This window comes from Penicillium verhagenii, assembly GCF_028828195.1.
Source record: "Penicillium verhagenii strain IBT 33310 chromosome Unknown utg000010l_segment0_segment0, whole genome shotgun sequence".
In the NCBI taxonomy this organism is placed as follows: Eukaryota; Fungi; Ascomycota; class Eurotiomycetes; order Eurotiales; family Aspergillaceae; genus Penicillium; species Penicillium verhagenii.
Window position 1 is genome coordinate 150,749 of NW_026643174.1, and position 17,023 is coordinate 167,771.

At 46.8% G+C, this 17,023-nt stretch overlaps 6 protein-coding genes across 6 annotated transcripts; 3 read left to right on the forward strand and 3 right to left on the reverse strand.

The window, feature by feature from the left end:
• Window positions 1-748: 748 nt before the first annotated feature.
• Window positions 749-5,151, forward strand: N7466_009952 (uncharacterized protein; the record flags this gene model as incomplete). The annotated part of the gene is made up of 5 exons (XM_057169341.1): window positions 749-805; window positions 891-3,549; window positions 3,648-4,133; window positions 4,231-4,340; window positions 4,477-5,151. 5 exons carry the CDS (start codon window positions 749-751, stop codon window positions 5,149-5,151), a joined length of 3,987 nt encoding a protein of 1,328 aa, XP_057016732.1.
• Window positions 5,152-5,307: 156 nt separating this feature from the next.
• N7466_009953 (transcriptional coactivator p15/PC4 family protein) lies at window positions 5,308-5,854 on the reverse strand (the record flags this gene model as incomplete). Its single annotated transcript, XM_057169342.1, has 2 exons — window positions 5,308-5,523; window positions 5,618-5,854. The coding sequence occupies 2 exons, from the start codon at window positions 5,852-5,854 to the stop codon at window positions 5,308-5,310; spliced, it is 453 nt and encodes a 150-aa protein (XP_057016733.1).
• A 977-nt stretch (window positions 5,855-6,831) lies between these two features.
• On the reverse strand, window positions 6,832-8,063 carry N7466_009954 (RNA-binding protein; the record flags this gene model as incomplete). Its single annotated transcript, XM_057169343.1, has 5 exons — window positions 6,832-6,884; window positions 6,936-7,392; window positions 7,445-7,544; window positions 7,602-7,658; window positions 7,981-8,063. The coding sequence occupies 5 exons, from the start codon at window positions 8,061-8,063 to the stop codon at window positions 6,832-6,834; spliced, it is 750 nt and encodes a 249-aa protein (XP_057016734.1).
• A 1,058-nt stretch (window positions 8,064-9,121) lies between these two features.
• Window positions 9,122-12,017, forward strand: N7466_009955 (uncharacterized protein; the record flags this gene model as incomplete). The annotated part of the gene is made up of 9 exons (XM_057169344.1): window positions 9,122-9,217; window positions 9,281-9,598; window positions 9,673-9,948; window positions 10,011-10,147; window positions 10,235-10,459; window positions 11,058-11,149; window positions 11,272-11,376; window positions 11,492-11,859; window positions 11,940-12,017. 9 exons carry the CDS (start codon window positions 9,122-9,124, stop codon window positions 12,015-12,017), a joined length of 1,695 nt encoding a protein of 564 aa, XP_057016735.1.
• A 343-nt stretch (window positions 12,018-12,360) lies between these two features.
• Window positions 12,361-13,928, reverse strand: N7466_009956 (glutamate-5-semialdehyde dehydrogenase; the record flags this gene model as incomplete). The annotated part of the gene is made up of 3 exons (XM_057169345.1): window positions 12,361-13,268; window positions 13,333-13,464; window positions 13,628-13,928. The coding sequence occupies 3 exons, from the start codon at window positions 13,926-13,928 to the stop codon at window positions 12,361-12,363; spliced, it is 1,341 nt and encodes a 446-aa protein (XP_057016736.1).
• A 1,562-nt stretch (window positions 13,929-15,490) lies between these two features.
• On the forward strand, window positions 15,491-16,504 carry N7466_009957 (putative COP9 subunit 3; the record flags this gene model as incomplete). Its single annotated transcript, XM_057169346.1, has 3 exons — window positions 15,491-15,718; window positions 15,794-15,946; window positions 16,004-16,504. 3 exons carry the CDS (start codon window positions 15,491-15,493, stop codon window positions 16,502-16,504), a joined length of 882 nt encoding a protein of 293 aa, XP_057016737.1.
• Between the last annotated feature and the right edge of the window lie 519 nt (window positions 16,505-17,023).

Sequence of the window (17,023 nt, forward strand, 5' to 3'; positions counted from 1 at the left end):
TGGACATGCTGGGTTTGCTCTTGGTTAGGCCCCAGTTCACATTGAACAGAGCTCTCAACATTGAATGAGGTACGTAAGGACTCGGATTCAAATTTGTCCAATACATAGTACTAGTATGTAGGAATTCCGGTCACGGGCCGCCAGCACTTCCAACATTGGTTCCAAACATCCAATGTTAGTATATGCCAGGGAGCTATGGAGGGACTTCTGAGTACTTATATGATCTGGAATATTGTGGTCTTGAGTATTTCTTTCAAATGTTAGGTGGTGGTTCTTTTTATCCAACCGATCGACCCACACGTGCATGCAATCGAAATATAATACATCAATCAATGGTATATATATTGGGAATATAAACACATGGCTACATATGACATGTGCATATGTGTATACCTAACATTTTGAACCTAACCAGGTGGCCATTTCCAGATTAATGTGTATGTATGTAGGTATATAACATAGTATGTAGATATGTATATCCAGATGTCCAAAGTAATATACATAATGTTCTGACCAGTCGGTATTACTTCAATATTTTGTAATATCATTCAAAGTTGGTAATCTTCAAGTGCCCATTAACTAACTATGACTGTATGCCAGCAATGACGTAATACAGAGTAATGGTGGTAATGGTGGTAATGGTACGGGGCAATATATGTATATATGTACTAGTATACATACTACACATGTGCACCATGTTGACCCATCCAACGTGCACATGTGAGCTTATCAATTCAATGTTAACCACATGCACCTCATCAACATGGAGGAAGCCGAGAAAAAGGGTATTCGTATTGCGATCGATGTACGTGTTTATGATTTCTCTATCCAAATTTGTCGTCTGGCTTGTATCGCAATCTTCTTAATATCTAGCTAACCTAGCATTTTAGAGAGGCGGTACCTTCACCGATTGCATAGGAAATCCAGGATCAGGCCGCTTGGAAGATGACGTTGTGATCAAATTGTTATCTGAAGATCCTAATAACTACCAAGATGCCCCTCTTGAAGGCATACGACGAATCCTATCCAGGTTCACGGGCCGTGATATCCCACGAGGTGGATTGATTGACACCACTCTGATCCAGAGCATTCGAATGGGCACAACGGTTGCGACCAATGCATTACTGGAGCGCAAAGGCGAAAGGATTGCGTTGGTAGTCAGTAAGGGATTTCGGGACTGCCTTCGCATCGGTAATCAGTCACGCCCTAGAATCTTCGATCTCGCCATCAAACGTCCGAAGGTACTATATGAAGAAGTGGCGGAAGTAGACGAGCGCGTTACCCTGGAAGACTACGCAGAGGATCCTCAACGCCATGTCACAGACACAAATTTACAAGGAAACCCGCCTCTCGACACCGGGATTGTCCGAGGCCTATCTTCTGAGGCAGTTCGGATCCTAAAACGTCCATCTGAAATCGTGGTAAAAGCACAACTACAAGATATATATGATCGAGGAATCCGCAGTATCGCAGTGTGCCTCATGCATGGCTACACATTTCCAGATCACGAAGCGCTAGTTGGACGGCTTGCCAGCGAAATTGGCTTCCATCATGTCAGCCTCAGTCATGAGCTTATGCCCATGATCAAGCTCATCCCACGAGCGACTTCAGCCTGTGCAGATGCGTATTTGACACCCACTATTAAAAGATATATTTCAGGGTTCCAAGCTGGGTTTGAAGGGGGCCTTGGCAATAAAAGTATCAAGAAGCAGAAAGGCTTATGGGGAGCTCGCTGCGAGTTCATGCAGTCAGATGGCGGGCTGGTTGATGTCGACCAGTTCTCTGGCCTACGAGCCATTTTATCGGGTCCAGCCGGTGGAGTTGTGGGCTACGCATTGACATCGTATGATCATGAAGCGAAAATCCCTATCATTGGATTTGATATGGGGGGAACAAGTACTGATGTCAGCCGATATGGAGCAGGTCACTACGAACACGTGTTTGAGACCAATATAGCTGGAGTGACCATCCAATCACCCCAGCTAGATATCAACACTGTGGCCGCTGGTGGTGGCTCTATGCTATTTTACCGCAATGGACTTTTTGTTGTTGGTCCTGAATCCGCGGGGGCACACCCAGGTCCGGCGTGCTACCGGAAAAATGGCCCATTGACGGTGACTGATGCCAATCTGTTCCTTGGTAGATTGGTTGCCGAATTTTTCCCTGATATATTTGACACCGGCGCAGATCAGAGGCTGGACGAACACAGAAGTCGCGAGTTATTTGATCAGTTGACCCGCCATATCAACGAAGACATGACCCAAGAGGGACAAGGGAAGGTGATGACTGCAGACGAAGTTGCCTTCGGATTTATTCAGATTGCTAACGAGACGATGACCCGGCCAATTCGATCATTAACAGAAGCCAAGGGTCATGAAACTTCCAAACATAGACTGGCCACCTTTGGCGGTGCAGGAGGGCAACATGCCGTGGCGATTGCAGAGAGCCTTGGAATTCGACAGATTCTGATCCATCGATATTCTTCGGTTCTTTCTGCGTATGGTATGGCACTAGCTGACGTGGTTGACGAGAACCAGGAACCAGAATCCAAGATCTGGAGCGATGATCAAAGTGATATACAGGATCTCAAAGAGAAGATGTCGCAACTGAAGATGAAGTCATGCCACAGATTACAAGAGCAAGGATTTGCTGAAAATTCCATTATGTTTGAAGAGTATCTCAATATGCGTTATAGGGGCACAGAATCTGCCCTCATGATCTTGAAGCCTAGCAAAGAGGAGTCCAATCCTCTATTCGATGGAGAGGACTGGGCCTTTGGCAAAGCTTTTTTACGTCAACATGAGCAGGAATTCGGGTTCATCCTTCCAGGTCGGGATATAATCATTGACGACGTACGAGTGAGAGGCATTGGGAAAGGCTTCCAAACATTCGAGAAAACGGTGGATCAACAACTTGAAGAATCCAAACCCCAAGACGTAATAGAGGGTCGAGAATACCGAAAGTCCTTTGTGTATTTCGAGGGCGGTCGACATGAGACACCAATCTATAGATTGGATGAGCTACAAGTCAATGACCGAGTGAAAGGACCAGCTATCCTGGTTGACAATACTCAGACTATCTTGGTGTCCCCAGGAACCTCCGCGCTTCTCATCAAGACTCACGTTGTTATCAATCTGGGTGAATCCGATGCCAATCTGCTGTCCCAAATCAGCACTGAGACGATAGACCCGATTCTCCTCAGCGTCTTTTCGCACCGATTCATGGCTATTGCGGAGCAGATGGGACGGGCTTTACAGAAAACCAGCGTCAGTACTAATGTCAAGGAAAGGCTCGATTACTCATGTGCGTTGTTCGACGCCCAAGGTGGATTGGTTGCGAATGCACCACATCTCCCCGTTCATTTGGGAAGCATGTCAACCTGCGTTTGTATGCAGGCTCAACTTTGGCATGGCAAATTAAAACCAGGTGATGTCGTTGTATCCAACCATCCGGAGTTTGGCGGTACTCATCTTCCCGATATAACGGTTCTGCAACCCGCTTTTAGTGGCGGGGAAATCATTTTCTATGTCGCTTCGAGGGCACATCATGGTAATTCTAATCATGCGTTCAACCTATAATTGCTCTGCTTTTTTTTTTTTTTTTTTTTTTTTTTTTTTCGTGGCATAGACTAAACCTTTCTCCTTCAGCTGATATAGGTGGCATTCTGCCTGGATCTATGCCCCCTCACTCCAAGGAGCTCTACCAGGAGGGAGCTATGGTCAAGAGCGAGAGGCTGGTCTCTGAAGGCAAATTCAACGAGGGGCGCATCACGGAGCTACTCTACAACGAACCTGCCCGGTATTCCGATTGCAGTGGAACCCGGTGTCTAGCAGACAATTTGAACGACCTGAAGGCCCAAATTGCTGCTAACAAGAAAGGAATCAACCTGATCAACACCCTCATTGAAGAATATGGAGAAGGTCTTGTTTTATTCTACATGCGTCAGATACAAGACAATGCAGAGCTCAGTGTACGAAATCTACTTAAGGAGATCAGCCACAAATTTGCAGGCCACGACCTGAAGACGATTGATTACATGGACGATGGAACCCTCATTCAGCTGCAGGTATCAATCGACGAAGATAGAGGTGAAGCAATCTTCGATTTTGATGGAACGGGCCCAGAGGTTTACGGTAAGTACATATAGAGAGAGAGAGAGAGAGAGAGAGAGAGGGAAGAGAGGTGCCCATTTTAGGTACATTCCCAGGCTTATGATCTATAAAACGGTAGCCAATATCAACGCCCCCGAAGCCGTCACATACTCTGCAATTATATATTGCCTGCGATGTCTCATTTCTGCCGACATCCCGCTGAACCAAGGTTGTTTGAAACCAATTGATGTTCGCATCCCCCCAAAAGCATCTTGTCTCCATCAGAATTGGCAGCAGTTGTTGGAGGCAATGTGTTAACTGTAAGGAAGAAAGAGACCTTGACCCCATAAAGGATGCGCTTTCAGTGTGTTAATGGTCTTTACAGAGTCAACGAGTGACCGATGTCATTCTCAAATGCTTCCGAGTCTGCGCCGCCTCCCAGGGAGATACCAACAACTTAACATTTGGATTTGGTGGCAACAGAGCTGGTGAAATAGAAACAAAGGGATTTGGGTACTATGAAACCATCGCTGGTGGGAGTGGGGCAGGACCTCATTGGGAGGGCACGTCCGGAGTGCATACCCACATGACCAATACGCGTATCACCGACGCCGAAGTTTTTGAAAGGCGATATCCTGTTCTGTTGCGGGAGTTCAGCCTACGAGCTAAGTCGGGTGGAGAGGGCAAACATCGTGGGGGAGATGGTGTAATCCGAGATATCGAGTTTCGTATCCCAGTCCAGGTCTCTATCCTTTCCGAACGCAGAGTCCATCCCCCGTACGGGTTGGAAGGGGGCGAAAACGGTATATGCGGCCAGAACCTTTGGATCCGTCTTGTTCAACGGCCTGACGGCGAGTGGGAAGAGCGACTTATCAACCTAGGTGGGAAAAATTCCGTTCAGATGCAACCGGGGGAACGTATCATCATCCAAACCCCCGGAGGTGGAGGATGGGGCCGAGTCGGTAGCCAGCATCAGCTTCTTCATGAGCAAGATGCTCGTCACGCCTGGCGGGGAGGCTCAATTGCCCACCGAGAGGCCACCCAAGGGGCAAGTATGTAAATAGCGGAGATGCGGAAGCAGCAGCAGCCTTGTCGTACTTTACATTATCATAATAAGCAATTGGATTTGATCAAGTTAAGCATATAAAATCGGAATTGGTATCCTTAATCACTCCTACAAACCAGAGAACGGCATGCTTAACTAAACGCACACAGATTATGCCTCACTATCCTCTTCACTGGTAGCCTCGATATTCGGCTTTGAAGGGCTGGAACTCTTGTTTGGCTTGTCTTGATCTTCGCCATCGGACTGGGCTCCATCCCCCGAGTACGCTGGTCTGGGCAGTGACTCGCCCTGTCCCTTGAGAGCTTCCTCAATATCAGGGAGAATTTTGATCAGGGCGGCGAATTGGGCAACAGGCATGGATATTCCCTGAGAAATTACATATCAGTCTCCGGCCATGCTAGGGTGGTTTACTTTTAAAGCCCGAGGCTGCTAGGGGGAGAGCAACGCGGGAAATACTGACCTTCTTGCCGGGAAGCTCCTGACCATCCTTCTCGTAAAATTCACGCACACTGACCATGGGTTTTCCGCGGAATGAGGAGACGGTTACTCGTCGCATTTTGGAGATTTCCCAATACTTATCTCCATTCGAATCCACCTTCGAGATGCCTGCATCACCTGAGCTAACCTTGGCTTTCTTGGCCTGAAGGCTATCATCACCCAGGTTCTGCGCATCTGATGAGCGCTTGCGTGAAGTCATTATGGGGCAAAAGTGATTGAGTAGAAGCAGGAAAGTGTGCAGAGAAGGAAAGGGAAACGCGTCTCACACTTGCGCGCGTCTTGAGGTCACATGGTGATAAGGTACTCAGGAATATGGATAGAGAGGATGAAGAGTAATTGCCATATAATAACTACTACTGGTAGTGATATCACTATACTCGTACAAAATACTCAATTTACTGTACTGGATGGGTTGCCTTGGGTATCATTGATAGTACTTAGTTCCGTCTTGAGGCCTTGGAATCACTTGGAGATACTTTGATATGCATGGCCTGGAAAATGCTTGGATTGCACCTTAAGAGTGGAATGCTTCAATGTTTATAAATTTGCGGCTAAGCCTATCAAGCTCACATCCGCTACAAATGACGAACATTTAGAGGCTGATATTTTGATTTCATTGCTTACGAATATGTTTAGCCATACGGCAACTCTACAAAGACCGATTCGAGGGAAATGGTTTTTCCCCCCTGAGGAGACTCCGAGTGGTCGAATAGGGCGGGAGGAGGAAGAGGCGCGAGAGATAGAGAACCGTTGTGGAATTAATCTGCGAATAAGACGGGAGGTGGGACGGACGGCATTCATCGAGTGAAACGCTAGACGATAGTAGAGGAGGAGGGGGGGGGAGAAAGAAAGAAAGAGATAGACGGGCGGGGACTAAAGAAGCACGATCGCTCGTCGTTCGTTTCGATGGAATCCGAGCTGCTGACCAGGATAAATACCAACAACCACATAAGAAATCAAACGCGGAAGTAAGGGCCGTTGCGGAAAGCCTAGCCACAAAAACCCCCCACATGGTGAAACTTGGATGAAATCAAGAAATCGGAGAATAAATGACTCGTAAGAAACCTCACTTGATCAGCACTGAATGAAGCTCACGTAGAGAGATACAAGACCATTGGCATGAATTCCTAATATAGAGAGGGAATACGGCTCAATAGAACTTGGCACTGAGTTGATCTACTCAGCAGTATCGAGCTCATCATGGGCAGCAGGGACGGGATCCAAGGGTACTGTTGAATGTGAGCTGTAATCCCTAGGTTGAAGGGTAGATATACACGCACCTTTCCTGTCTTCGCCATTCGGAACGTTTTCACGCTCGTCATCACGGCGCTCCCGATCATCATCGCGTCGCTCCCGGTCATCCTTGGCATCACGGTCCCGGTCATCGGGGCTACGAGAACGATCACGGGAGCGTTCCCGGTCCCGATCACGGCGATCACCATCTCGGTCTCGACGGTCAACATCGCGGTCACGACGATCAGTATCACGATCATGACGATCGTAGTCCCGCTCATACCGGTCATCCCGTCGGGGAGAGTAGTCACCACCACGACTCCGACGAGGCGAGGGCGAGCGGCCACGTCGAGGAGGAGTACGATCACGGCGACGCTCACGGGGGGGTGCAGGATCACGGGCAGAGTCACGGGCAGAGTCACGGGCAGAGTCGCGCGCAGAGTCGCGGGTGGGGTCGCGACCAGAGTCAAATCGCCACGATGCGGAGGGTGGAGTACGCGCCCACTGATAGAAATGTGAGTTGAGGAATTTACAGTGTAGAGCTATTGAAGCTTACCTCAATCTTCAAGAGATCATCACGGCCAATACGCTTGTTGTGCATTTCATGGTAGGCATCATCTGCATCCCGACGACTTTCATACTCAACAAAGGCGAAACTGAAACCGATATTAGAAACTCAGATGCAACACTGGCAGATAGTATAGAGAGCTTACAGTCGGCTTGAGGGAGTGCGAGGAGCTGGAATATCGCAGCGAACTAAGCGGCCATATCTAGTCCAAGTATTAGCATGCGAGCCAAGTATCAAAGCGAGGGTGCAGCCATGAAACATGACCAATGACCGAGGGCGTCTTCTCTTCGGTTTTTCTTCTTCTGCTTCTTCTTCTCTCTTCTCATGCGCAGCTTTTCCAAGAAGTAGCTTCGAAGGAGTAAACCCACAACCAATTACCAAAATCCCAGCAGGTCCATTCCATAGTTTACAGGGAGGTCATCGTAGCGTCGGGAAGAGTGTTGAAAGGGGATGGGGAGGGATTAGGGAAAGACAGGGATATCGAGAATCGTAGGTTCCTGGCGGCGGATGTGGGCGTCACGTACCGTTCGAATTCGTAGGCAAGATCGCGGGCTCGGGTGCCGTGGCCGAAGCCAGTAACGTAGAGAGTGGTTCCTGATCGTGACATGGTGCAAAGAGCAACACGAGGATGAGAAAAGTAAAGGATAGCAAAGGTGGTAAGGGAAGAACAAGAGATTCTTGGAACGGATTGAGGCGGTGGGACAGGTAGCCAGGCGGACTAGAGCGACCAAGTATGCAGGAATGTTTTCGATGATGAAAGCGAAACCAGTCGTTTCTGATAGAAAAAATGACGTGGAATTGGTATTTGATTGTATGTATTGTATGGAGAAATGAAGAAGGAAATATTGAAATATTAGAAGATTGGAATATTGGAATATGAAAATCTATTTAATTCTCCATCATATAGATATCATCTTACATAAAATCAGAATCATTTCTCCTGGTTATATTATTCCTGTGGCACCATCGGGAGGTACCGCAGATGTCGGCAAATCGGGATGATGTTATGCATTTCACCCTTCTCCAACTAACCCTCTTCCACTTTGAAGCTTAGGTCGAAACAATCCCCGGGAAATTCCTCCCCCACCTTCCCCCAGAAACTTGAACCTACAAAGTGTTCAATCTCTCTTTTTCTCCGAGGTCAAAGTTCAAACTTTCCTTATTCTCTCTCTCTTTCTTTCTCAAATTAACGACCAATCTGGTTCGAATCGTTCGAGGCTGAATTGAAGCTCTTACACCCCCTTTCCCCTCCACCTTCAGCCCATCGCTCTCTCCACAATTATACTGGCATCACCAACGCCTCAAACTTCTTGAAATAAGGTCGTGGGTTACCAACAGAGAGGGGGAGGGAAACCACTATCTTTAGGTCTACCGAAGAATGGACCTATGAAGCATTGATAAGCGATAGGTACGAAAAAGCTTCATGGCCAACATTAAGCACGTCAAATCCAAAGCAGTCGCTTCCTTCTGTGCGGTACAAGATTAAACCCATATACAAAAACCGGCTTACCTGTCCGGAAAGCTCTCCTCCTTCCGCCACTCGGGATACAAGGACTGGGTTGAATGAAAGTCAAAGAGTGAGAGAATCACAATACTTCGTCGGTGCTACTTGAAAGGGGCTTTTACAGTGTGATCCCAGTGGACTTTGAGGTACATGCTGCAAAAATGAGTCTTAATCGACAAAATGGGACGCAAAGTGGTGCGGTGGATGATGATGCGACAAAACCTGCACTGCAGGTTTTACCTCCAAGTTCGGTCAAGGTTGGTTGGCCTTGAGGTCTTGATGTCGACATCGCAGAAGGCTGATCTATCTTATTTCTCTAGGAGTCTATTCCTCAATCAGCATCAATCCTGAATCAAACAAAAAGTAGACTTGCCGAGCCAGTTGTTGCCGCATTTATGGCTGGTGGAGTAGCTGGTGCAGTCTCCCGGACCATTGTATCACCACTGGAACGTTTAAAGATCCTACTGCAAATTCAAAGTGTTGGACGAGAAGAATACAAACTTTCCATATGGAAGGGTCTAAAGAAAATGGGTCGAGAGGAAGGCTGGCGTGGATTTATGCGTGGTAATGGGACCAACTGCATCCGGATCATTCCCTACTCTGCAGTTCAATTTGGAAGCTACAATTTCTACAAGACAGTAAGTATCGCCTCTTATAATGCTCTAAAGAAAGGGAGTTTGTGAAGTCTGAAGATGATATTGACCAAATGTAGTTTGCTGAGTCTCCCGATGGCGATATGTCACCAGCTCGTCGCCTCTTATGTGGTGCGGCTGCAGGTATCACGTCCGTGACTTTTACCTACCCTTTAGACATTATTCGTACACGACTTTCTATCCAGTCTGCTTCGTTTGCAGACCTTGGGAACCGCGACCCTACTCAAAAACTCCCTGGCATGTTGACTACCATGGTATCAATATACAAGAATGAAGGAGGTACAATTGCCCTTTATCGCGGCATTGCTCCTACCGTTGTTGGTGTGGCGCCTTATGTGAGTTTTTTTTTCCCCGTATTTGCCCTCGTTCCCTTGGATGACATTGCTGATGATCACAGGTGGGGCTGAACTTCATGACCTACGAATCGGTACGAACATATTTGACACCAGATGGCGAGAAGAATCCGAGCTCGTGGCGGAAGCTGCTGGCAGGTGCAATCTCGGGGGCGGTGGCTCAAACATGCACATATCCCTTGTATGTTTTTTTTTTTTATTTCTCAATAATCTTCCTTCCCCCAATTATATGGTACTGGGTGATCCGGCCAATGCTAATTTAATCTAGCGATGTTCTGCGACGACGCTTCCAAATCAATACCATGACTGGAATGGGGTATCAATACAAGTCAATCTGGGATGCCATACGGGTCATTGTGGCCGAGGAAGGCTTGCGAGGACTCTTCAAGGGAATTGGGCCAAATCTTCTCAAAGTTGCACCCAGCATGGCCAGTAGTTGGCTTAGCTTTGAGTTGACGCGAGATTTCCTGGTCAGTCTCGGGGACAAAGATGAGTAAGAACATACCTAGATGAGCGCTGTTCTTGTTCTTGTTCTTGTTTTTTTTTCTTTTCTTCTTCTTGTTTTTCTTCTTCTTTAATATGTTTCCCCCTCTTTCTCGCTTTTCTTTTTTCCTCAGCGACCACTTGGCATATGTCGTATCCCTTCTCCCAGGATAGGAATGGAGTCGGAGGGGGGAAACGGATTTTGTATATACAAGTTCTCTCTGGTTTTTTTTTTTTTTTGTGCCTATTTGAAAACATATCAAGACCCCTATCACTAAGTAGATCTATGTTCAATAGAAGTTCGGGCGTGTTATATTGCTATCTAAAAGGCATATATTCTATTGTTTGTTTTTGAATAGGTGGCTTTCTCTATAGAGATCTTAAAGATTTTTGAACATACTCTTTACTAAGTACTTCATCCTACAAAACTAATATCTGCTGTACTCCACTTAGGTGGACACCAGTAAGCGGAGAAGTCGCCACATGGATCAATCAGAATCAATCATGTGACAGGCTCCGTCCAGGTTACATAACGTCGATCGACACGTGACTCGCCATTTATCCCGATTTGGATTAGTGTAGGGCTCAACCCACACACACCCGCGCAGCCGAAAGTCCAAGACCAAAAACCTCCTGCAGTTTCCATACGGGTGCGACAGCAAGCTAACTCCAGGTGTTCAATTCATACCAGCAGCCATGGGTAAGTGCCAGCATTCCAGGAGCCAAGGACTCATCGTTGTGAACGCAATCATTGTTGCATCTATTCTTCTACTTGCTTCTTTCGAAATTCCTTCAGGACTGACGAATATTGGAAATTTTTAGGTATCGACTTGGACCGGCACCATGTGCGCAGCAGCCACCGCAAGGCTCCTAAGAGCGAGAACGTTTACTTGCAGGTGCTCGTGAAGCTCTACCGCTTCCTTGCTCGTATGAATCCCCATCGAAATCCCCATCGACTTTTCTCATCTGCAACGCCGCATGTGTGGAGGCAATTTGCGGGTTGTGCATTCGAACCAATACTGACCTAGGTTCTCTATGGCAGGCCGCACCGAGTCCAACTTCAACAAGGCGGTTCTCCGTCGTCTCTTCATGTCGCGCATTAACCGTCCCCCCGTGTCGATTTCGCGTGTCGCCGCCAACATCAACGAGACCCAGAAGGGCAAGACCGTTGTTGTTATCGGTACCGTCACCGATGACAACCGCCTCCTGGCCGTTCCCAAGCTGTCCATCGCTGCCCTGCGCTTCACCGCTACTGCCCGTGCCCGTATTGAGAAGGCCGGTGGTGAGGTCCTGACTCTGGATCAGCTCGCCCTGCGCGCCCCTACCGGTGCCAACACCCTTCTCCTGCGCGGACCTAAGAACGCCCGTGAAGCTGTCAAGCACTTCGGTTTCGGCCCCCACTCCCACAAGGTGCGTCGATTATTTTACATTTTGAAGAAGTGGATAAGTATTTCAAAGCGACATACTAACCTAAAATTCTCCATTTACAGAAGCCTTACGTTGCCAGCAAGGGCCGCAAGTTCGAGCGGGCTCGTGGACGCAGACGCTCCAAGGGTTTCAAGGTCTAAGGGACTTTGGGGAAATAGTGGTACAGGCACTGGTTTTGCTGTGCGTTTGTCTTACGGTGAATATCCAATCGCACAGAATCCTCGGGTGTCTGGATATCTCGCTAGGTCTGGCTGGAGAGTCAAGTCGATGTACCTAAAAAGGCAATATGTCTTGGATTGGGTGGCGAGATCAGAAATTTACGAATGGAAGGGGGCGCAAAAGAAAAATGCATCCGGCTTAGTCCTCGTCTTTTCTACGACTGCGAAATGTTTCAAAAGAAAAAAAAATTCGTTGGAATCATGGTTTTTAGTATCTTAAAATGTAAATGTAAACTTTTTGGTAATATCTATGCAAGCTCCAGCACTAAAAGGGCAAGTTGGAATGAAGGAATTTCCGTCCACCATCGCCATCGTGGTAGTCTCCAGCTACATGGCCATTGCCCCGGATCAAATATTTATAGATGGTCAGGCCCTCAAGCCCGACGGGGCCCCGGGAGTGGATCTTGTTGGTACTAATTCCCACTTCTGTCCCAAATCCGTAGCGCATTCCATCTGCAAACCGAGATGATGCATTCCAGTAGACTCCAGCGCTATCGATGCCACTCATAAATGAGTTTGCCACCTCTTGAGACTCGGTCAAGATGATTTCGGTGTGCTTGGATGAATGTGCGTTGATGTGCTCGATGGCAGCCTCAACCGCCGAGGACGAGGGGGCTGAAGAAGGGACGGTCTTGACGGCCAACACCAAATCCAAGAATTCGGTTTGGTAGTCTTCCGGCGTAGCTGCTTGCACTCCAGCATGTTTGTGCTCTGGCAAAGACTTCATCAAGACCGCTCTGGATGCCTCGTCGCAGCGGAGGGAGACGCTCTTGTCGAGAAGAGCGGTTGCGACAGCGGGGAAAATAGTGTCCAGTGTATCTTCGTGCACGAGTAGGGTTTCCAGGGCATTGCAGGCTGCTGGGTAATTTGTTTTTGAATCCACAATGACCTTCACTGCCGTATGAATATTGGCATCCGAATGTATGTAGGCGGAGCAGAGGCCGTCCGCGTGCCCAAGAACCGGAATTTTAGTGTTGTCTTTCACAAAACGAACAAGTTCATTGGACCCTCGGGGGATGACAAGATCAATGAGCGAATCCTGGGCCAGGAGAGACGAGATCGCATCGCGCGTCTTGACAAGTTGGATCGACGATACTGGTACCTGTGAGCCAGCAATGGCATCGGAGACAACATTTGCAATGGCCACAAATGATTCTAGGGACTCCTTGCCACCTATTCAAATATTTGTCAACAATTCTAGCCCAGCCTACACAGGTGAACATCATGTACTAATTACCTTTCAAAATTGCAGCATTACCTGATTTGATAGCCAATGCGGCAATGTTTGCAATAACTTCGGGACGAGCTTCAAAGATAATTAGAAGCACGCCAATTGGACAGCTGACTCTTTCAAGGGTCAATCCCTCATCTAGAAGAGTTCGCATTGTGATTTTGCCAACTATACGCCTCTCGAGTGGTTAGTTGCATTCTGATATTGCAAGGACCTATTTTGTCCGTAAATGAAAAACCCAGGTCATAACCAAGGGGAAAAGAAAAAGGAAAATAAGAAATGACACCGGGAATAGACTCACCAGGGTCCTCCAAGTCTCGGACACTCAAAACTCCCTGCAGCATATCGTCATACTTGCCAGGTCGAGACAAATCCAATCGCTTCAAGACACTGTGGTTGATATAACCACTATCAGCGGCACGAGTAGCAGCCTCCACATCCCTCGCATTGGCTGCGAGAATTGTAGCTCGGTGCTGAACCAGCGCTTTGTGGAGTTCCGTCAGGGCTTCATTCCGGGCCGCATTTGGGAGGATTGCGAGTTGGCGAGAGGCAAGAGATGCGCTACGAGCCACATCTACAGCAGCAGAGTCGGTCAGTGACATTGCCTCGTTTGATGTGACTGGCTGTTCTGCGGAGGAGACTGGTTTAGTGGAATGGAGAGAACTAAAGGAAGGGGAGTGGGGGGGGGGGAAAAGACCTAGTGGTTCCAAATGAGTCAAGACGGAGGGGCACAATCGGGCAAGTACGGTGGCCCACTCAGAGCGCGGCATCACTACAAACTAGCATGAACCTATCTATATTTTCAACTGATGGAAGATTCAATCCCTTAAGTTTCTCTTATTTTTTTTTTTATTTTTTTTTCTCTATTATCTTTTTCTCTCTTGTCAGTTAAAAAGAAGTATACAGTGGATATTCCTACATACTCCTCTCTCTCTCTCTCTCTCTCTCTCTATATATATATATATATATATGAAAATATTAAAGATATCTACTAAGTCAGTCTAAGATAATATAATGACATAACTAGTTAGTTAGTTAGTTATTGGTTAACTAACTAACTTATGTACTTGGTTAACGAGACAGAATTATTGATGACTAACCAAAGATCAAAATACCTCCGTAACTACTTATAAGGCGGTGACAGAGAGCGGTGTAGAAGCTAGTATGATTGCCGTACACTAAAGTGGTCTGCTGTACTGTTAGTCTATATACACTTCCACACTCCAGGGTAGCTCTTCTCGCTTTGTCTCAACACCAACCCATTTAGTTGAACGCAAACTTCGCGCATTCCCTCCTACTACTTTTCAATTGCTGCGTTACTCTTCTATTGAAATTTAATCTCTCTCTCTGATACTCAAATACGGTCACATCTCCAATCCACTTCTGCCAGGCCGATTGAGCCCCACTGAGGTGCCGAGCCAAGATGTCTGTCGCCGCCGACCTTATTGCAGCTTCAGTAACCCTTTGTGATGACAAGAACCTCTTAAGTGAGGATTATGATCGTCGGCTCCGTGATCATACTACATACCTACGGCAATTGATATTGAAGAACGATCTGAGCTCGCTTGCCCATGATCAAACGCTTCTGGAGGCAAGTTAACATGACACCTACTTTTCTCCCATGGCCAATTAACTGACTAGCTTGGTTCAGAAACTCGATGCCTCAAATGATTCAATCACCTATCTTCTTCTTCTGCGTCTCCAGATCCACACCCTGCGGGAAACGTCTAGTGAGATACCAGCAGAATTACTTCCATTTGGGACAATATGGTCAAAATCAGCGCACTACTTGGAGGTATTCGACCCGATCCAAGTTAGGTATGCCGGTCATGAATGGCTTCAGTTAATCGACTTCATGATGCAGGCGGCGCAGGCTGCTTCAAAGGTAGAGATCATTATGGTGGAGTTTGTCATTATTCGGTTAACTAATCTCACATAGCCACTTTTAGCCGCTCGATTGATCAAGGATGCACTTCTAAGACTCGATCCATCCTGTGCTGTCTTGACATCAACCCATGTACTTCTAACCGAGCTTTGTCTTACGACCAGGACATATACCTGTGCTTTGCCAGTATTGGACAGACATATACTCCATATGCCTGTGCTACCGAACTGTGACCCCTCTGGCCCATGCTCAGTACTCTGTGCGGAGCACGACTCAAGTATGTCATTCATGAATGAGGCCACTGGTCTTTCGTCAAGAGTATCGTACAAAGACTACCTACAGTACTTTCTCTACGGAGGGATGATTTATTTGGCTCTCAAGCAGTGGCGCAAGGCATTACATTTTCTTGGTGCTGTGATCTCTATGCCCACCATCGGTTCTGTGAGCATGATTATGGTTGAGGCATATAAAAAATGGATCCTCGTGGGGCTACTCGAAAAGGGCAAAGTGAGTCATTGGATCATGCTAGATGTTTCTCGGAGTAGTTGATTATCGCTCTCGCTCTCGCTAACGTTTGCTTAGCTATGTTCTCCACCGAGCATGACTGCGCCTCATATCTTCAAAACATTCCAGGCCCTTTCCAAGCCCTACATCGCTCTTGCCCATGCTTTTGAGTATGGCGATGTGAAAAGAATAGAGGCGGAGGTTGATGCTGCTAAAGAAATATGGTGTATGGTGAGTGATTTTTTTATACTGAAACTTCAAAGTCGATTTTGCTAATCTATTCTATAGGACAATAACATGGGTCTTGTTTCTCAGGTGGTCAATGCATATTCAACACACTCATTGATCAAGGCGAAGAAGGTTTTTACAGCCTTGACGATGGCAGAACTTTCAGCACACACGCCATTATTGCCTGCCGATGCCAATGGGGTTGGCGAGGCCCATATAGCATCACTTATTGTATCTGAAGATACAGATGCGACTTTAGTACACTCCAACGCTAATTCGACGGATACGATGTTGCATTTCGGCGATCTTTCCTCTCTGTTGAAAATGCCACGTGAGACTAATATCCAAGCACAATTCAAGCAAGAGGGACAATTGCTGGAGAGTCTCTTTGGTGGTGTGGAAGGAAATGGTAATAGGCTAGGTTTGTGTGATGAGTTCCTTGACGGTGTTCTAAGAGGCCAATCGTGGCCTAGTGGTGGAGGTATGAACCTGTTAGGTATGGGTGGAAATGGAGGTGTCGGTTTGGAGATGGAGGAAGATATTATGGGTGATTTATCTTAAGAGTATAGTTAAAGGGGGTTTAAAACTAATACTTTTGCTCTTATGAATTTAATGCAAGATACCTCTGCTATTTTAGTTAAGTTAAGAGGTTAACAGGTATAAGTATAGGGTATTATGATTGTGTAAATGCTTTATAGATCCCTTATCCCTATTGAATAAATTATAACTCTATAAATCTCAATAGTATTAAAATATGCTCTTTTACTACTAAGTATATTAAAAATTAAATACTTGGAACTAAATTACTACAGTATATTAATTATTCCCCTCATTTACATGCGAATAGTCGAGCCAATTCTATCCTAGGAAACACCTCCTACTTCAAGTCTTTCAATAACCTTCTAAAAATCGAACACTGCTTGTGATCCAAATAATATCAAGCTATGCGGTGTTCAGTTCACCCGAATCAGGCGCAGCAAAGCTCATATTATCGTTAGAGAACCCTTATGTTCCCCCTATCAGAGGAAGGCGTGACTGTAATAAGCAAATTTCTCGAAACCTGTAGGATGGACCATCACA